This window comes from Falco punctatus (assembly GCF_963210335.1).
Source record: "Falco punctatus genome assembly, chromosome: 6".
NCBI classification, from domain to species: domain Eukaryota; kingdom Metazoa; phylum Chordata; class Aves; order Falconiformes; family Falconidae; genus Falco; species Falco punctatus.
The window spans coordinates 41,079,085-41,100,826 of record NC_137585.1 but is presented as its reverse complement, the minus strand read 5'-3'; the positions used below and the strand labels follow the sequence as shown (position 1 = coordinate 41,100,826).

The window sequence follows — 21,742 nt, the reverse complement described above, 5'->3', positions numbered from 1 at the left end:
TATTTTATTAGTGGTGGTTTTAAAACAGCCAGTCTGATTAACATGATGTGAAACACAGGGAAACTGAAAGACAAAAAAGTTAAAATGTTTATTCAAAAGATGTACAGAAAAGTGATTATGTCAATAGTAATACAGAACGGGTGAAAAAAAAAAAAAATGGTTTTTTTTAAGTAGCACCGTTCAGGAAGTTAAAAGGACCAGGAATTTGCTGGAAATTGCAAAGTAGCTTCACAGATCAGTAGCAGCAATGTGTCCTCATTTCTACCAAAATAAGAGAGGGTGGAACATATAGAGGGAAGGTAGTGGAGAGACGATCAGGAACCAGATGAAAAGCAAAGACAGGATGATACATAGGAAACAAGAATGTCTACAAGACATAATGATCCTTAGACAGGAATAGAACAGATAGGAGAGAGTTTAATATTCCCTATGACATCCAAGAGTCAGGTCTTTGTGGTTAGAAATTAAGAATGAAGTGGCCTACCCACTAAGCATTCAGGCACAATAAAGATGTAAGATACCGACTGTGGACTGAGAAGGATTGAAATACAGAAAAATCACTGACTGCTCTTCATGTCTGGCCAAACAACTTCCTGATTTGCAGTGAAAAGCATGAATAATTAGCAGACATGGGAAAAAATCATAAAAGTGGAAAGTCAGGAAACACATGCGTGCTGTAGTCCAGCAGTTCTCATAGCAGGAACCTGACTACAAATGGAGTTTAAGGATTTTTGATCGAGACAGCAGAGGCTCACTTTGATTATTTGAATTGGTATTTGGGGTTATAAACCCTTCAGAAGTGGAGCCTGCTGGCAGCATTTTATTAGAAATCCAGATCTAGATAATGAGACTGAACAGAAGATTTAAGGGATATGTCCAACTTCTGGGAGGTTTTTGCAGGGAAAAGACTCTTCTCAACAGAAGGAGTCAATTCTAAGCATGGTCCTCAGCTTCCTTTTTTTCTTTTTTAAATCTGAGAGTCTCAGATTATCAGTCTACTTACATTTAATAAAGAAGAGAAAAATTGAGAAATGGAGTGTAAAGGAGACAGAAAATGAAGAATAGTATTCTAGGAGAAAGAAAATACAAACAGTGATGAAAGTGACAAGAGCAGAAGTCAGGGATACAAGACTGGAAGATTGCCTGATTTGGCTAGGAAATTGGATGAACTCAAGAAAAAATAACTCGTATATCTTTACATTAATGCAAAGACCTCTGAAAGTAAAATGGAAGACTTAGAACTGTTGGTGTAGAGATACGGAAGAGAGACAAAGTTAAAGATGATGTCTACTGTTCTGGAAACTGCTGCTGAAAGCTCTAATCAAATCAGAATTGAGCATGAATAAAAACCATCTCAGTTAAAATAATTTTTTGGGGTGGTAGTGGACGTTGTTGGGGTTTTTTTGTTTGTTTTGCAATAATGACATGTCAACTATAAACCTTCAGAATAGGACACTAACATGGAGAAAATAATGTTACTGACAAGATAAATACTACTGAGGCCTGTGTCATAGAGACAGAAACTATAGACAGCTTGGAGAGGAAATACTGCTATCAAGAGCAACTATTCCTGAGCAGGACATATGATAGATTTTTTTTTACAAATACTTAACAAAGCACAAATAGGTTAATATGAAAACTTCTTTTTGCGAACAGTGAAGTCATCAGGGAAAAAACCAGAGTTGACTGATAGAGGAGCTGATAGTAAGAAGTTAGGAAACTTACTAGGGAAGTCTGCAGACTTACACAATGAGGAAGTACAGAATCTCCTTAAGTAAAATATACAAAAATTATGTGAACTTGCTTGTCTTCAGCAAAAGTGGTGGTGTAACTCTTGGTGGCAAAGGGAGCTTTGATGATGAGAATGATTAAAATGGAGCAAACTTCAACAATAAAACTGCCATTTCTGTGCAGCTGGAGACAGTTGAGGGAGGAAAAAGCCACATTATTTACTTCCCAGAATACCAAAAGTATTATGCATGATATGTTTTAATAGATGTTTTTACCAATTTTCTTAGCAATTTTACAATCTTACAAATTTCTTAGCAATTTTACAAAAAACTAATAAATTAAAGTCAAGGACTGCAAATATGTCTGGAAATTAATATATTTAAGGATAAACAGTGACATTACTCATTTGATTTCAATCATATTACAGTTTTTTCAATCAAATTTCAAAGAAAAGGTAGTCAAAGAAAGAAATAAAAATCGGTAAGTTCTGTATGGATTTACTAAGGATTCATGTATATCAGCTTCACATTTTTCTTTGATAGCCTAGTATTTTCTTTGAACTATAGGAAATTTTGTCTGAAATTTATTAAGCATTTGATATAATATGGGAAATCATACATGCATTGTTCTTAATGCTCCTCTGTAAATGTTACCACTCACCACTGCTGGAGACAGGCACTGTTCAGGTGGACCTTTTTCTGTATATAACTGCATGCAATATATGCTACATCAGTGTTGCATTGTGCATGAGCTACTTAGTCTTTCACAGACATGCAATAAATTACCTCAGAGATAACACCTCGCTATTACAATATTGTAGTAAACTATCACATGCCTGTTCCTTTTAAGACTCAAGCTAATATCTCTTCATGATGTGCATGATTAATATGCATGAGGATAGTTTTATATTATCTTTCATTGCTCTAAAATACCTCAGTTTTATACACTGTCAAAGCAGAGTGAGGAAAGGATAGCGTTTCTCTCCATAAATACATGATGATACATAAAATACAAAGAAGACAGAAAAGTTTTAAGAACTTTTTGGCACAAGAACAAGTGATGATGAATAGGCCGTGACTGGATTTTGAAGAAGGTCTCTAACCATCACAGGATAAAACTTCTGGAGAAACTTTTCAACAAGATGCAGTAGTGAAATCTGTATCACAGAACTGGATTTGCTAATGCAAGTTGTCTCCTCCCGTCTCTTACTCCTGTGAATGAAACACACATCTTGGTCCTCACTCCTTGACCTTAACTGACAGCCAACAACTAAATTCTAATTCTATGGATATCCTATAAACTTACATTTCCTCAGATTTGCTTTATGATTGTAATGTATTAAAATGAAATTATTTGAGATTAATTGCTTGTGTCTTTTGACTGGAATATCAAGTGGTGTTTGATTCATAAGGTATTCAGCTTGAGGCATATGGAACACACCAGTCCTTTATAACACTGATTTTGAAGAAAATTCCATGCAGGAGTTATTTCCACCCTTGCTCATCAATAACTAATTATGAAACGGCATGTGTAGGACAAGGGCAAAATCTAACATGGGTTTCATATTATTATGAAATAACTCAGTTATTAAACTGGAAGTAGAGAATGATAGCTTCTGAGGGCAGCGACGAGCAGCAGGATTACAGACATGTGTGAAGCCTTACATTTGCCCTTGGCAGTCCTAAGATTAAGAAATGTGTTTGGATTTTTTCAGCCCAGAAGCCTGTGGTGGTCTGAGATCTGGATATTACATTCAGTTATCTACACAGTATTCTGTATTGCAGTTACTGAAATGATAGTCCCTACATGTTGCATTCTATCATAAAATTATTAATTTAGTTAAAAAGTACATCCCCAACAACTTTCTGGAAAATGTGTCATCAACACATCATGAGAGGAATCAATTTTTAACCCATGCACAGTTTTGTGCTGCTAGTTTTTTTACTTCTAGTCACAGTGAATTTTGGGACTTAGAAAGTATTTCCCCTGGCTATGATTTTATTGATACAATTTTGTGGTAAGCATATTGGTCTTCTGGATTTAAATGGAGAATATAATTTCTGAGATTCTCATGCCTTATATAGATGAACGCAACACATGGAATCATTCCTTTAGCAAGCAGTAAATTTTGTATTATTTTTTAAAACAAAATTAATATGTTTATTGCTACACATACACTTTATGTAATAATTGGTATATATTTGAACAATAATTTCAATTATGTTTCTTTCTTCTCTGAATAAAATAAGGTACTTATTTACTTCACTGAAAAAATGACGACCAATGTACCATTCCATTAATTATACCAAAAACTTCAATTTAGTGAAAATTAATTTTTAAATACACATTTCAAAATGCAACTAGCCAAACCCTCAACTCATAATGTCCCTGGAATGGAATATTTCAATCTCTATATGTGCTCAAGTCTTGCAATGCACTCTGATTTGCCGCAGACTGGGGAGAATATGGTGCCTGCCTTAATATCTCCAAAACACAAAACCAGGTGTGCAGTCAGCAAATACATGCTCACTATGTCCAAACGGATAATTCATGTCCCAAGAGATAAGGAAAAATCTCCTTCAGAATCCTAACCAGGTGCCATCTCCTATAGAACTAAGAGCAGCCAGCCTGCTGCTGCAATAAGTCTGGTGACTTGTCCATGGTTCTGTGCCACTCAGTTGAAGTTCCTCAACATGTTCATTATTCAAAATCAGTGAAATTAGGCAACATACACAAAACATGTTAACTTTTTTTTTTTTCTGTAATCCTGCTACTGTTGGAGACAAACCATATTTTTCATTCCATGAATAGATCACTAAAGTGTTTAACCAAACAGGCTACATTTAAAATAAAAAAAATTAAGTTGAAAATGGTCATATGTGATTTAGAATTACTGGATCATGAGGTGCTGTTTGAAAAATATGGCAAAAAAAGGAACCTTCTTGAAAAGTGTAGTTAAGACTTCAATATACAGTATGTCAGAGTTCACATTTTGGCTTTGTCCAGGGTCTCTTTCGGTGTTTTGCAGTTGGGGCTAATGTTTGCATAGCCTACTTTATTTTTCTAGTTGCTGCACATTGGCTGGGGGATTTCATAGCTCCTTAGCCTTAGCTTCATTCTCAACCCACTCAGCCATATTATTTTTAAAAGTTTTGTGTCTTAAAATTTGATTTCTATAGGCATAAATTCCTGCAGTTATTAAATCTGGGTTTTTTTTATATTCAAGAAAAGAAGATGTAGCTGGGTGGCTGCTAGCTTTCTACATTGCTGTCATCAACCTAATTCTGGTGATTTCTAGATTGTCACAGATACAGAGAATGGCTCCATTATCGAAATTATATCTTCATTTCCACATTTCACAAGTAGTGTAATCATCTATGCTAGATATTAACTGCTGAAATATAACGATATATGAGTCTTCTGTTCTGCTTGGTTTGGATGCTAACTTAATATATGTTTTACCTGTAATGAACCATGTGGTGCTCTGAGCATCTGTGATTTATCTGTGATAAATTAGCTGCCAGGGTTGCCTAAATAAATATATTTCTGAGACAAAGCCTGAAGGCAAGATTTAGCTTTTAGGACATTCTTCTCTCAGCACGATACACACAGCAATGATGGCAGGAATCACTGTCTTGCTCTCTTATACTCATGTGGCAAGGCCGCACAAGACCACAGCTGACAGATTATTAACATACTGTAATTCTAAGCAACAGACAACTGCTGTGACCACTTCTTCCTGCATTGCCCTTGCAGAGTTACAGAAATCCTGTGCACCTTCCATCCAAAGAATAATACAAGTTTAGTAGCTAATGCTAGATACCTCCTTGTTCTGCCACTATAGTTGAATGTGCCACTGCTTTACTCAGGAGTTTTCAACTGATTTTTCATCTTTCATCTTATGTCACCCAGTTGTTAGGAATTTCTGTGTGCAATTGCAAAAACTTAAAAAATAAAAATGTGATGTTAGAGCAACAGACAATCCACATTTTTCACAACATGGAAACAGATGTGTAATTTCAAAAAGCCAGCAAAAAGTAGCAAATCTCTTATACCTGTTAATAGTTTAGAAAATGCTTAGAGATAAAAATGTAAAAAACTGAAGAAGCAAAGTCAGACTTTAAGGACTCCATCATAACGGCAACACATAGGAGCAACTACTTTGGCTTACAGCTGCTCACAGTAGTTGGCAATATCTCAACAGATCATTTGCTGTACAACCATTGCCTGGTATTTCTTAAATTACAGTAGCTTCTCACCTGATCCAAGATATGCTGACATGTTGTGTGTAGATCATCATGCATGAAAGAAAAACATCAAAGTCTACAATATTTATTTGTAGATTTGGTAAGAACACTTAGGAATAAAACTACTTTGCTCGTTTGGTTGTCTAAGGAAGTCTGCTTGTGTCATCAGGTTGTTCTACAGTAAGAAGCATTGTAGGGTGAGACTGTAATGTCATCCTGCCTTGAATTTTCTCATTTTTGAAGGGCAAGTTAGATAAAAATCCAAGACTATTCTCTCTCTTCTATGCAGCAGTTCCCATTAATGCAATCAGAAATATGATTGCAATTGTTTGGACATATTTTAATAAGCTGAAAAACTATTCCCTTGTCCAGAACTGGAGTTTCAAAACTAGTTCGGAGTTTCTGTCTGATGATTATTGCAAACCTTAAGTGCACATGGAGACAGACAAAATAATAAGCCGGTTTGAAGAGTGAGTGGAGGAGTGCTAAAAACTTACGCTGGGGGTTAATTTGCACTAAGCTAAATGCTGAAATGAAAAATATAAATGGCAACCTAAGGTAGAAAATCCAAAAATTTTCTATTTTGACAGTACCCTATCAAGTGATGCTGTCTAAATCTGAGCTTGGCATTGACAATAGGCATTAACAAGTTATATTAACAAAGTCAAGCATATTTTCTTGTTCAGCTTCTAACGGAGTTTGAAACTAACACAGGATCAAAATTCAGGCTAAACATGATCCTTAGAACAACCATCTTGATGTGTAAGCACAAAACTCTGGACTTGCTGTTGACAACATACGTGACATTTTGAGGGGGTTTGCGTGTAGCATCTGCATGCTTACTGTGCTTCAAATCATAGTTTAAAATCTGTAAAAAATAAAGTATTGGTGTAAAGCAGTCTTCCAGAGACTTAGGTCATTGTGGTGCAGCTGTAGCAGACTGGTCAAATAGTAAGTTGATAATTACTGATGCAACCCAGTTTACAGTCCACAACACTCAATTGCAATGGCTTAAGGTAAAATTCAGTGCTGAGCTTATACTGAGACAAAGAAAGAGTATTAAACAATAGTGAAAGATTCAAAAGGTGTAAGGTGCAATATTATCTGATTTCACATTTAGCCAGCATGTGAAAAAGTGTCATTTATATGCACTGAGAATATTATTGATACTTGTACACAAAAGGCCCATTTAACAAGAAACTGTTGATTTTTACTGAAGCACTCTGCAACAGATTTTTTAGAGAAGGCCAAAACACGAAACAATTCTGTCCTGCAAGTTCAAGCCCCAGACTATGAACCCAAGGTATGATTTATAACAAAGTCACTGACTCGTATTTATTCCTACTTTGGTATTTGCTTGTCTATTTCATTCTAGTTACAACGACGTTATTCCTAACTTTCACCTGTTACTGATGGCACACCATCAAACTAAGGAACACAAATAGTTCAGGGCAGAAGAGATTTTTAAACAACTCAATAAATTATTAATTAAGATTGTAGTTATTCAATAGTTAGAAGAGGTGTAAAAATATTTTAAGTGGATTTTTTCATACATGTTTACTTCCAACAAAATTGTATGCAAATGATAAGATAGTAAAAACTAGCAAAAAAAAATAAATTGGCATAACTGCTACCTAAAACATTTTCTTTCAAACAGCGTACACTTATTTTCTCTGCTTATGCATTTTTTTTTGTCTAAAGCTTTGATAAGGTAGAGGTCTTGTACATCAGCAACTCAGCCTTGCTTTAGGACAATGTTTCCACTTAATCCAAGTTTTTCTCTGCCCTCAAACCTCCTGAGCCACAAGCACCAATACACTGAGAGTCTGACCAGGGAATGAGACTTTCTCTGTGTGTGTAAGCCCGTAACTCAGCTTAGAGAATGATAAACTCCCCTCCGATCTAGCTCCATCTCGTAATGGCTAAATTGCAAACCCTGTGTCCACCAGTGGCTTCCTCTGTTTTTTTTAAAAAAAGGCCAAAAATTAGTAAATTGGTTTTGTATGATATTTTTGTCATTTGCACCCAGATGCAAAAGTGGAAAACCACCTACACTGGAAGTGAAATTGCTACTGAAGTTTTGAGGCTGGAAATATCTGCACTTTGAAGACTAAACCAATGTGAATTTTAAAAATAGTTAAGTTCCAATAAACCTAATAAAAAAGATTACAAAGATGTTTACAAGCACTGGAGTAAAAAATATCCCATTTACAAGAGCTGCAGCAAAAATACCCTAGTCCATATATTCCGAATGTAGATTGCTAGTCTGCGGAAAGTCTGAGGAAAAGATTGCTACTGAATGGCTACAAATGTGGTATTTTACATGGTATTTGAAGAATTGAATATTTCTCAAGGAACTGCAATAAGCTGTAAATATCTGATGATATGTTTGGTGAACATAAAAGCTGAATAATACTTTTCCTATGGTAAAATTAAGAGACATCAAATAATTGAGACTATGATTACAGACCTAAGTTCATCATTAACTGTACATAGAATTCAAAGGGATCCACAAATGACCATTTCCTGTGATAATAAACTATGCAGTCATATGATAACATTATTATCATGTTAATTTACTAAATAAAATTATCACTCATGACCTGGCAATAAAAAGAGTAAATTCTTCCTCTCATTAGTACTTAGTATGAAAGAAGTTTAGTTCACAACCAGAAACTTACCCAAGGTAAGTTCAATTTTATTGAGTACCAAATAATATTCAATCATAGGTGCAAAATCTACTGTTTACAGGACCGTTTTTACATATAACTGAAATACATTGTGGAAATTGTTATTTACGTGTACTAGCAAAAATAATGAGAAATGCATAGTACTATGACAAATTGCTTTCGATAATGAAGCAGAAATACAAAAATAAGATTGCCTCACAGCTTTCTAAGTAAAATATGAAGGAAACACAAAGCAGCTAGTCATAGCGACTTTATAACTCTTTGAAGAAAAAGATCTTTGTTCATGTGGTGTAAATTAGTCACATATTTTTATTCAGCGTGTGTTGAGTTTGAAGCTCTTGCAATAATTATTCACTGAGTGAAGAGTGAAACAGTTGACTCTCCATTCCATCGTGCCTGTCCTCACCAAAGCCAGCGTGCCTCTGCTGACCGGCAGGCCTTGGAACAGTGTGCCTTCTCACCTGCGCTACAAGCCTTACTCTCCAGCCAGGAACGATTTTTATTTATTTTTTTTTAAAGGAAAAATCAAGCAAAGAAAAAACCTGGTTGCAGGGCAGTGGACAAAATTAATGACAGGTGTGTGTGTGTGTTAGTTAAAAGTGAAAAATCATCTTCAGGCAGTTGTGGCAGCCCCAGCAGCCGCTTGGGCTACAAGAGCTGCGCACCACCACCACTCACGGGTCCTGCCTGGTGCCTTCCACCCTCCATCCCCTCAGCCGCCATCCCTCGCCCCGCGGCGCCCCCCGGCCTCCCGCACGCAGGTGTACCCCCCGCTCCACGCAACTCCTTTTCCGGGGAGCCTCCGCGCTCTGCAGGGAAGCCCACACCCGTGTGCCTGCCGCCCGCCTCCAGGCCACCCCAGAGGCCACCGCCCCGCCAACGTGGGCCCAGGGCAGCGCCACCGGCCCCTCGCAGGCCGGGGACAGCGTGACGGTCCCGCGACCAGGCAGAAGGCGGCAGGGGACGGGCCACCGCAGTGCCGGGGCGCGGCCGCAGGGCGCTTTGCGCGGCAGCGATGCCGGCGGACCTCTCCCTCTCCCTCTTCCTCTCCCGCCGCCGCCTCCGCCTCCTCCTCCCGCTCCCGCCACCGCCCCGCCCGCCTCCAGCGAAGCAGAAGCTGCTGCAGGCGGGGGGAGCTCCTCCCTGCGTCAGGAGGTGCGGCTCCCCCTGCCCGGCGTTGCCCTCCCCCTTCCTCTCCCCCCGCCGCTTTTATGTCTGTCTTTAAACGCCGTCGCAGCGAGGACTGGGCACATGTGCCTACCGCAGCCTGCCCGCCGCTGAGCCCCGCGCCCGCACGGCCCCGCTCGCCGCTCCAAGCCCGTGGGGGCACCCAGCCCCCCACCCCCTCCTTCCCGCAGCCGACGCCCAGTGAACCCCGCGGGCGGAGGTAAGGCGAGGTGAGGCGGCAGCCGCCCCCGCGCTCTCCCTGCTCTGCTGTGCGGCTGGGGCCGCGGGGGGGGGGCGCCGCGTGTGTGCCGGTGGGGGGGCGGGGGGGGGCCCTTTCCGCCCGGGGTCCGCTTTGCTGCGGGTTCCTCCAGCCCCCCCCGGGGAGGCTTGCCTTCGCCCCGGCGGCAGCTTCCCGCGGGCAGGGAGGGCGCCGGCCCGCCGGCAGACAATAGCGAGCGCCCGCTGGAAGCCGCCCATGTGGTTTAACTCGGCGGTAGGTTAGGATGCTCGGGGCTGTTGCCGCTTTGGGGCGGGGAGCCTGCGCCCGTTCCCTACCACGAGTGGCAGGCGTCTCATTCACCGCCCGCCTGGTGCGCGGGACACCTTCGGTGCGTGCGTCGCGCGTTTCAGGGAGAGCGGGACGAGGGCTGCCTCCGTCGGGCAGGTCCGTGCGGGCCGCGCCCCGGGACGGCCGGCAGCGGGACCGGCCTCGCCGCTCCGGCTGATGAGGGAGCGGGAGCATCGCTGGGGGCGGCGCGCGGACGCCGGTCCCCGCCTTGTGCCGGCGGCAGCGTGCGGGGCGCGGGGCGGCGGCGCGGGCGGTGGGTGGGGGGCGCCCGCGCGCTGCATTGCTGCCGCGGCGCGTGGGCGTCGCCGGGCGGGCACCAGCAGCCCCGCGCCCCCCGCGCCCCGCGCCGGCGGGAGCGGCCCCGGGGCTGGGCCGGTGCGCCCTGGCGTCAGCCATGTTTGGGTGGGAATGGCGGCGAGGACCGCTGCTCAACCTTTGTGCGTCCTGCATTTGTTTTCCATACAGGATTTGAATGGTTGCGGTGCTCTGTGTGCTGGGGCTGGTTCATACCTAGGGTTTTCTACCACTGATCTAATTTTTTTTTTCTTTCTCTTCAGTTCTCTTATTGATTCTTCTCATTTCCCATGCCCGTTTTGGCAGGTCTTGTGCCGATTTTGCTAGTATTAGAGCAAAGTGGAATTTCTTTGCAAGGCTTTGCTTTTGTTGTGGAAGTAAAGGAGATGACTGAAATATGTCCGCACAGACACACTGACCTGCCACATGAGAGGTGCAATGGGATTCGTTCCACTTAAGTAAATTGCACTTTATTTGTAAAAGGTGTAGTCAAGACCTCATCCTCATCAGCCATTTTATTTTCTGTGTGGTATTGCTTCATAACAAGCTCTCTGCTGTAGTATTGTTTCCTAAGAGAAGCTTAACTATTTCTTAGTAGTACGTCACCATCAATATGTCACTGTGACATACTGCTTATAAGACAGGGTTACAAATCTCTGTTTCCCTCTCCAAATAAAAGTATAAATGAAGTAAAGATTTTGTTATTTGATGTCATCTACGTGTGCACTGGGTGTGTTATGTAGACAGCGTACTCCATTTGATAAAAAACTATGACAACATGCTGAAGCCTTATTTTTCTATTTAGTAGCGTGTTTCCCATCAACAGCTCATCAAATAAGAAATTTAAAAAAATAAGGAAAGATTGCTTGGTTTTTGTCTTGGTTAATGTAAAAGATCTTGGTTTACACGTAGACCATATTAAGATAAATATAGAATTACGGCCTGCATTCAGTGCATATCAGACACTCCGTTTGGGCTCAACTCTGCACTTCAGATTCAAGAACAAAAATTCCATTGGTTTTGATCTCTGTGTCAAAACCCAAACCATTTCATAGTTGTTCAGATGTGTCACTAATAGTGAAACTGAGTAAGTGAAACTGCTAAGGCATCTTGAAACTAGTTTTGCAGCATAAAATGATTTCTGTTGACCTTTAGTGTCTTGTTATTCTTATGATGTTTTTTTTTTTAAAAAAAAAATAGTAGTGCAGATGAGAACCATATAGATGGAACAACTCTGTCAACTCTCTTCCCTGCTGTATATTGCAAAATACTTTATGCACAGAACTTCTAAAATGCTGAATTTATCAGAAAAGAAAAAAAACCCCACAGGTTATTTAGAATCACAATCTACTAATTACAGCAATTCATTTTGGCATAAATTGCATTGTTAGATATACTGGAGTAGTTGCTGCTCAGTGGTATGGAATTACATCACTTGGGAAGTATTTGTGGTAGGAATCTTTTTGGGAAGGCAGATTTTTATTTTTTTTCCCCGAAATTCTCTAGTGTACAACCAGAAGTGTGTACAACATTGAGGACACATTCATCAGTCCATGTCACCTCTCTTAGCTACATTCCATTGCTCTGTTTCACTCATACCAAGGAATAATGTTCTTGCTCAAAAGGCAAAATATCAGTAGAACAGTTCTGAGCCCTTTGCTCATAAAGTTTATAGATCAACATGGCAATAGATTGTAAAAAATGATAATACCAGTAGCAGCTTTTCCATGTGACTGTAAATATCTCTGAATTCTCAGTTGATTGCAGAATGACATTGATATATCAGCAGGTGGCATCTCGAAACTTAAGCAACTCCCTTCTTCCTTGAAATTTGATTCAAAGTAAATCTTGCCATTACTCAGGGAATGTTCTTGAATAATTGAGGAATGAAAGTATCATCGACAAATGATAACTGAGCACTACTCTGCTGAAGAGCAGATGCACCAAACCATACAAGCCCATCTGTACAACGTGTGTGAAAGAGCAATGGTAACTGCCAGAACGGTTGCTTTAGGCAATGGCAGTAACTGGGCTGAGCTTCCCAGAAGCCTACACTGAAATGGAGTGCTTCATTCTTACCCTTCACTCTTAAGACTGGGGGTTCCTTATTTTCTGTATGGGAGAAGGAAAAGAAAAAGATGTAACACTGTGTACAATGCCTTGAATCTAACTCACATGCCAGTAGTGTATTTCCCACTTTGGGGGAAAAAAATTTTTGCTGCTGGCAAATGGTATTATTTTTGCATTTCAAGTGTTGGAAATGTGTACTGCAGTGCTAATGATTCAGCATGCTCTAAGCCAAAATGGAGAAAGGATGGGAAAGCCTACAGTGTTTGATTTTTCTATAGTGGAATTGGTATTAATGATTTTCTTTTTAAAGATGTGGGGTTTTACTGTAACATAAATTTAAAACATGATTTATATAATGGAATTAAACAATCAGATTTGAGGAGAAGCAAGATTTCTGCTAACCTAAGAACAATTCAGCTTCTTTGCTTGTGTATAAAAACCAGACAAAGTAGTAATCACATAAATTCTTCCCAAGGACAATGTGATTTATTTATTGACCCATCCCGAAGCACAGAAGGCAGAGAATTAAGGTCTCAGGGCAGCTATATATCTGGTAGTGTCTAACTTTGAGTACTTGATTTTGCAACTTAAATAACTTCCATACTTTAGTGAAATATTTCATATACTTTTATATCCTGTTACTTCTCAGAAGCGTTACAAGATTTTATAAAGTTGTGTTCCTCTTGCAGCTTATAAGGTGAACTTAGAAAACAGAGACTTTGTTTCAAGCTGCCAGCAGTTAAGCCTTTTGAGCTTCACCGGTCAAGGGTGGAGTATTGTCAGAATTGCTGAGATTACTTCCCTCAGCTTCAGCTGGAGGAGTGGTAACTATTGAATTTGTTCCTTCAGTAAAGTACATATAAGAAAAGACTGCAGAATAAGTGACGTGTTTTCTTCATCTGAATAGGGAATTACAGTTAGCACATAATGTAAGTCTGTGAAGTATTTCAGTGAAGTTGATTTGTGAGAAGAAATACGGAGAAATCTGTGAAAGCAGGTGAGAAAATACAGTAAGGCCAATAAAGTCTTCAGAGATTATATGCAATAAAAAGGGGAGGAAAAAAAAAGACATTCAAGAGCTTTAGGTTGTAACATTCTCTCTTAGACAGGTATTTCTGTTCATAGGTATTTCTATTGGGCAGTGATTTGGAAGAAGTTGTACATACAAGAAGATCACATCTATTGACTGAACAATTTTGAGAAAGAAATCTTACTGTATTTGTCAACTCATTGTGTTTATTGTTATAATAATAGTAGAAAGTATTCTTCTGTAACTAAAATTTAAGGAGACTGGCCTGGGAGAGAAGCTGCCTGCATTTGAGACAGATGCAGGGTCTTGATGTAAGATAAAGCCAGGAAGAACATTTTGTGGGAACTGAGAACAAATTTTCCAGCAGATGCAGTGTCACTGAAGTCGCTATAACTACCCGTATTTGCAGCAGGTGTGAATTTAGTCTTGCATCTTTTAAATAGTTCAGCTACAGTCTGAATGGTTTAATTGTATAGAGACACCAGAATCAAAAACATTTAGTCTTTCTAATGCTTTCAAGTCTCCTGTAGCCCAAAGAGCTCTTACTTTATTACAACGTAATGTAGTATGTGTAACATGCATTAGCATGTCTCAGATAGCATCAGGGAAGAATGCAGAGAAATTGAAGTTTCATTGTATACAATATAACTATGTTTCATTATGATCGAGTTCAGTACTTACTGAATCTGTATGTGTTACTGACAAGCTTATTAAAACTAGCTAGGGAAAAATGCTCGATCATGTAGTTCAGGCTGAAGAGCAGCATAATGGCTGCTTCAGTAGGTAGATAAAAATGGGCTTGACTAGGCAAAAAGGCTATGGTGCGTATTCTTATTTCTGCCAAAGAATATGATGCTGCATTGCAGCAGTAATTCAGTCTGTGCAGTGAGTACTGTAACTCAGTGTAACTGTTGCCGAAATAATTATCTATACACAGATACCCCCAGCGATAGCCATTCTTCACAATCACAATACTCCCAGGACACCTGGTTTGCTCCTGCAGTCTTCCTTCTCTCTTTCTCATTCAGATGTGACGGTCATTAGCTATTCCCCCCCTGCCCTAGCACCATCCTGTCTGCACCAGTGGCCCAGTTCCTTTTTTGCAGACTCACAGTAGTCCTTTGTTCCTAAAACTTTTGGTTTGCCTTTTCCTGTATTGGTTGTTCCCATCATGCTTTCTTCTGCCTGGCTCGTAGACTGGTATTAGAGATGCATTTTACAGGTTTCCTTCAAGTTGAAAAAGCTCATCTTCTTCACTTTTGCATACAGTTCTCATCCAGTGATTTCATACAGACTGAAATGTTTGGCATGAATATATCCATCAGGATCTGTAATGAACATCTGCTGTGGTGAGAATCCTGACTTTTAGTTCTGTATCCTCTGCTGAATCATACTAGTTTCTTCACTGGGAGTCAAGGTGGAGATTTTGTAGAATGGGAATGTAAGATCATAAGCTTGTAGGACTGGACTGGTATACTGTACTATCATAATCTACCTTGAAAGCAGATATTATAGTAATGTGAACTGGCTGCAGCTTTATATTGCATTTTGGTCGTGTCCCCCCCCCCCCCCCAGCAGCATGTTGATATGTTAGCTGCTTCACTGGAGAAGAACACAGAGGTCTGAAGAACAGAATGTTAATCTTTTTCTCCCTTTAATGGCAAACATTTAACTTAAAAAGGTATCCTTTCTTTTATCTGGTTTTTGATGATCTACAGTAGCCTTGTAGAAAGTTGCTTTTTGTCTGGACTTTCTTGATAGTCTTTTATGAGGTATGAACATGCTATTTTAATACCCCACCCCCCCCAACTCACATTGAAGGTTGAAGCTATTTTTGATCAAAGAAGATTTGAGGATTATTTGTAATGTGTTGAAATTTGAATGTAAATAATTTTGCTAAATTGTTGTGTTTTCCTCAGATATAAAAATAAAATAATGAAGAAAAAATAAAGTTCACTGTGTTAGAAAAGAATGGAGGTTTTATTGGACTTTCCTTTTTGGCAAGGAGGGCAGGTTTTAAAAAGGAACACAATGTAAAAAAAATCATGTCCTAATTTATGTCAGAAAAACATTGTTAAAAGTTCTTTATTATTTAGTTCTATCAGTTGTTGCAATAGTGTTGTGGAATATTTTAAACATGAAGTTGCTTTACAAATAGCTTTTTTTGTAGAGACTTGTGCTGTAATTGCAAGAACATGGGGCAGTTGTACTCATTATACTTCCAAATTTGTAAGCAAGTGAGATATTTTTTTTTTTGGTGTTTGTGTTTTCTGCATGCATTGTGAAAATCTCCAGCCTCATAACTTTTAATTGTTTACTGGTACTACACAGTTGAGAGAACTAGAAGTAATGATGTTCATCTACTACTGCCCGTATATTGGCAAGAAGAGCTCTCTAGACCTGTGTCAAGAGGGAGCCTGACATAAGATCCATTACTAGCTTAATGGTAAAGAGGAGCAGGCAGCATTGGACAGAGCTAGTACAACTCCCTTACTTTGTATTATGTATAAGAAAGATGGGGAGAAAAGGGCATGCAGCAACATTTTTCAGTGTGTCTCGGTCCTTTGACTAATGAAGTTCCTTTGAGTCTTCCTGCAAACGCTTGCAGTTTAGTCAGCGGAGGCTTTGCAGGTCTTATCTCCCTGTGCCAGTGTGTCTGAATGTGGGCCTGAAGCTGAAGTAAAAGTTCCATAGCAAGCTCAGATCTCCCAGGGAGCTAATTTGGATCTGAATTCTCTGTCGCAAGGGATTATTATTGCTTAATCTGCTAATAATGTGGGAGTCTAATCAGGTTACTTTACTTCTGCATGCTGATGTATTAAGGCTTGCTGCTTCTTCTGTAGAAGAAAATAACAAAATTCCCACTGTGTTCTGAGAAAGGAAGTTTGGGTCTGCAGTCTGCATGATGTGTCAGAAAAGACTCACTGTTTTATCTTTCAGTATAAAAAAGAAATAGAGACTGTAACATATTGAGGACAGTGCTAGTAAGACATCATAAAAATCCAGCTGATTTGTTTGATTTAGTAAGTTGTTTCCAAAAGTTTGTAACTCAGATCAGTTATTACTGGTAATTCAGTGACACAATAATTTTCTGAATGTTCTTCAGACTGAACCATGTACTGTTCAGCAATTACCATTCTGTTAAATTCCCTCGAACAGTACACAGACCTGTCAGGTCAGTTTTAAGATAAATTTTTGATTTTTTTTAAAGTTATTTTACATAAGAAAAGAGATAGCATCTTTATTTTTTCATTTTAGTAGTGGAAATATTCAGAGAAATATTAATATTTTCCAGTAAATGTGATAATAGAAATTTCCCTTCAGTGTTTTCACCTGACATGTGACATCATTTGAGTTATGAAAAGGATGAGTGAAACTGCCTGGAAACCAGAATTAAATCAGTCGATCAAATTCCATGATCTACATCTAATATATGGGAAAAAAACCCCACCCAAAACCAAAGCAACCCCCAAACAAACAGGTTCGATAAGGCTAAGTTATACTTCAGACATTTTGCTTTTATTCCAAGGTGCTGGTAACAGTATAGTATAGTAATATTTTAAAATATGACACTGTTTAGAACTTGGAGTTTAAAATGGTCTCAGTAATGACCGAGTCTATTATACCAAATTCTGTACTTCACTAGTAAATACGGTGGCTTATGTAGATTTTTAATGATACTTAGCACAAACAGTCCTATCACATAATAATGTATTACTGCACAGGACTGTGTAGAAGGTTAGCTAGTAGGGGAACTAACTAAAGAGCAGTTTAACAGAATTTGGCATGATATTTCCTAATTACTATTTGATGCTAACAAAGAACTTCAATACTGGACTAGATCCATGTGATGTGGGAGTCTAAAATAGCATTTTACAAGTCAAAGTGCTGAAGTTCAATACGGTGATGTAAAAAAAAAAAAAAGCTTGTTCAGTGGTTTGTGTTTAGCGAGACTGTGCTGGTGAACTTTACTAGGTATCTATGCAGTTTTCACTAGGGAGCACTCATATCTAGGCCTAACTCGGGCTGAGTAGTTTGGTATCTGCCTTCTGTGCACATTTGTTTTGGGTTGAAGAGGAGGCTTCTGTGCATGTTTTGGAGTGTGTTCTGGGAGTGCTGAGCACACAATGGCAGACCCTGCACAAACCAGCTGGGACCATGCTTTGAACATTCGTAGCTGATGGTAGTGTCTGGTGAGGTAGGACTCCTTGTTTAGTTTGGTACTGACTCCTTTAGTACAGAGAACAAGTTGTTAAATCTGACAGTGAGAGACCACTTATGGATTTATGATGTATCCTGAAGGACTCTCCTGCATTATTGATTCAGTTTGACCAAGAATACGTATTCAGTTAGAAGACCAGTACTGTTAGAACCAAGCACCAGTCTGCTGAGCATTTCTCCCACATTTTTCTCAAGCTCTGCAACTATTGCAGGTCTTGTACAGTGATGAGTGCTATGGATAACATCCTGCTTAATGGAAGGTTAACGAAAGGGAAATTAATATGATACTGTGCTAGGAATAAAAGTATCAAGCCCAGTTTATTCTGAAGTGTAGTAATGCAATGTTTAACGCATGACAGGACAGAATGATGCAATTTCAGTTTGAATTGACTCATCTGAGAGCTCCAGATAAATCATACTGCTGCCATGAAAGTTACTACTATCTAAAATAATTAATACAGATCTGACCTTTTAAAACATTTTAATAAATACTGATAGATGTTTTGTGCCTTTTCAACTGAAAATATATTTTGCTTATTACAGTTAGAGAAGGATTTCAGATCTACAGGCAAATACTGATGTAGTTTCACTTGTGCAGCTGTTATATTAAATACAGAGAGAAGATTGTTTTGTTTTAATGTATACCCTAAACTTATTATTAATTACTGGAACTGAGAAGCTGTGCTCTAATTTACATCAGTGGAACAGAAGGAAAAGAGAAGTTTGCAATGTGACTAAAAGTAGTGGTTGAAGTACCAGTTGCTGTGGCGTATAGTCCCAAAACTCCTTTAGGACTGCTTAAGTGCTTCAGCTCAAGGTATTACTGCGTTCTGGTTCTACCTAGATGTCTCAAGTCAGAGCTAAGAGCTACTGAACCATACATGGAATAGAAGAGGGTGTAGTCCTTTGAGTTTACACCCCAAAATATTAAACAGATGAAAAGAGGCCTGAAGATACGTTACTTTAGCCCAGATGTACAGGATACAGTACTAGGATTTCTCTATTGTCTTAACAGCTCTCTTTCCCTATTATACTGTTCTGTGTATAGCTCATGCACTTAATTTTTTTTTTTTTTAAGAACTGGTATCAGTCACAACAAAGCCTGATACTAGTTTCACCACGTATTAGAAGGAAGGTTTATAGGACCCTGAACCCTTCTGCAACAATAATGAGCATGAAGCAGATCACAAACCAGTAGGCTTTACAGTGCTTAAAAAATTTGGGCTGTCTGCCAGAGTTGGAGTTACTGTCTCTTCTCAGCAACAGGAGAGGGAAAGTGAAAAGGCAGTGACAGGAGTCCATGGAATGAATGAAGAGAGGTAACAATGGAGTTCAGTAGGCAACTGGAGTGAAGTTCCACTTCCAAATCCTTGGGAACTATTGAAAAAGGTAATTGTCCTGTTGGTCAGGAGGCTGCTGATAGTCCTTTTGGTGGCAGAGGTTTTAGTTCTGTTGTTGGGAAGTCTCATCTTCATAAGCTGTGGGCTGGGTTCTAGTGGCTTAACATCTTTCCTTCTGATCCGTCACTGAGGCAGCCGTGAGATGCTTGGTCTCTCAATTATTGTGCTAACAGTCCAGAAATAATACCTTGCAGTTCCCAGCTACGTGGGAGTTCATCAGAATGTGATACAGCCTTCATCCTATGGACCAAATGTTTCAGCAAGTCCATAAGCAAAAGCTGAAAGGTCTCATGTATCCCAGAGTAATTTCTGATTCTCATCAGTTAGCAGCTCTTGATTAGACTGCTTGTGTATTCCCTCTTTAGGGTTTTTGTAAAGCTTTACACATAATCTAAATCCCTTTTAAGGCTCTTAATTGTGCAGATGGCTTTGCACATACTAGTTTTATCCCATGTGATTAGTGAAGAATTTCTCAAAAAACATTCCTCCCCAAAATCTTACACTTACCTTCAGCATGGCAGCTGCAAGCAAGTCTGTCTTTTTAAGTGATTCATTGTGTTAAAGAAAAACACATATTCAAGTGCAAGCATTTTTGTGTCTGTACGTGCATGTTTGAAACAGCAGGCTTTTTAAATGGGTTTGGTTACAGCTTTTCAGATGTTTCAGATATGCTTATTTATTTCCTATTTCTAAGCAACTATCTAAAGCATCAAAGCTCATAAGAGATGAGCATCTCTCCTTTGAAAATATGATTGTGATTATAAATTCCTTGATGAAGAATATAGGAAAATAAGTCACCCTTGCTTTTGAAAGCACTAGGTGCATCCTGTATATCAAATATTTAATTGCTGTATGACTTCCTGAAATGGTCTGAAAAACTTAGATCTGCTTCTCTTAAAATATTTTTAATAAAATCAAGTACAGCTGCTAAGTCAAAAAGTAATAGAATTGGGGTCCTAAATTTTATGTAAAGTTCATATGCCATTATGCCTGATAAGAAAATCTTGTTATGTTGTCAGAATATGAGCGATTTAGGAAACAAAAATCAACCCCCCAAAAAACCCTTAGCAAGTGAATGAAATGTATTCAACATAAATATTTAAGACCAAACAGTGGGTTTAATTCCTACAATTTGGAAATGGTTTAACATTCCTTTTTTATCTCTTTCTCCTCTTGTCAAGTCATTGAGATCAGCAGAAATTGGTAAACCAAAGCATGTCTTCTAAATTATGTTTGTTCTGCATAATAGTGTAATGTTCTTCTTCTTTTTTTTTTTTTTTTTTTTTTTTTCTTCCCACAGATACTTTCAGTAGAACAAGTGTTGAGAAGCAGAAGTCTTTACTCTTGGTTGCCTACTATCAAGGACTCATCAGGCACTATCTTCAGTCTGTTTCTTCAATATTTTTAGTGGAACAGGGGGAGAGCTTTCTTCAGCGCTTGTCCATCTGTCTCAGCTGAACTTGATCTTACTATTTTTCTCGTATTACAAATGCCTAAGAACAGCAAGGTAGTGAAAAGAGAACTAGATGATGAGGTCATTGAGTCAGTTAAGGACCTTCTCTCTAATGAAGACTCTTCAGATGATGCCTTTAAGAAGAGTGAACTTATGGTTGATGATCAGGAAGAAAAAGATGTAGATGTTGAAGAAGGCTCAGATGTAGAAGATGAAAGACCTGCTTGGAACAGCAAACTCCAGTATATTCTGGCACAAGTTGGATTTTCTGTGGGATTGGGGAATGTGTGGCGATTCCCATATCTGTGTCAGAAAAATGGTGGAGGTAAGTCTTGTGATAGCTAGTCATAGCTAAATGATGAAGCTAACCTTTCAGGTCTCAAGGTTAGCAGAGATATCCACAGTAAAACTTGCTCCATCGTATCAGGTTTTTCTTTTAACTTCTGCCAGAGCCTATGAGGAAAGCCCCATATTCTCTCTAAATAGAGAGACACATCTGTTTAAGTAGAAGATTCTTCTAAGATTCCATTTGAGGGGAGAAAGTTCTTGATATGACCTTAACAAGTGGTCAAACTAGTGGCTAAGCAAAACACATATTTATGAAGGGGTTGCATTATTTAGGACAGTGCTATTGTGCTAAAGTGTTTTTTGTTGTACTTGGACAACAAATCAAGGCATTAAATCTGCATCCATTTTAAAGATCAAAGCAGTGTTCAGTCTTGAGTATTTAGCAGTACTAAGCTTCATATCTCTACTTTTTAATTGCTTTTAGCTCCTAGGCCATTTGATCACAATTTGCTTTTATGAGAACAACAAAATACTGTAGGAGTGGAAAGGAATTTATTTTTTTTTACTGATAATGAGTATTTTA

At 39.1% G+C, this 21,742-nt stretch overlaps 1 protein-coding gene across 5 annotated transcripts in view; it reads left to right on the top strand.

Moving 5' to 3' along the window:
• Positions 1-9,727: 9,727 nt before the first annotated feature.
• Positions 9,728-21,742, top strand: part of SLC6A15 (solute carrier family 6 member 15) — a 38,957-nt gene continuing 26,942 nt past the window's right edge. The window contains exons 1-2 of one of the 5 annotated variants that reach the window (XM_080394196.1): positions 9,728-10,055; positions 20,719-21,196. In XM_080394196.1, the coding sequence (XP_080250322.1) occupies positions 20,908-21,196 (289 nt within the window). In that variant the 5' untranslated portion in view covers positions 9,728-10,055; positions 20,719-20,907. Of the gene's footprint in view, positions 10,066-10,177; positions 10,444-20,718; positions 21,197-21,742 lie in introns of those variants that run through there. The other 4 variants (XM_080394197.1, XM_080394199.1, XM_080394198.1 and 1 more) reach the window with 4 other exon arrangements.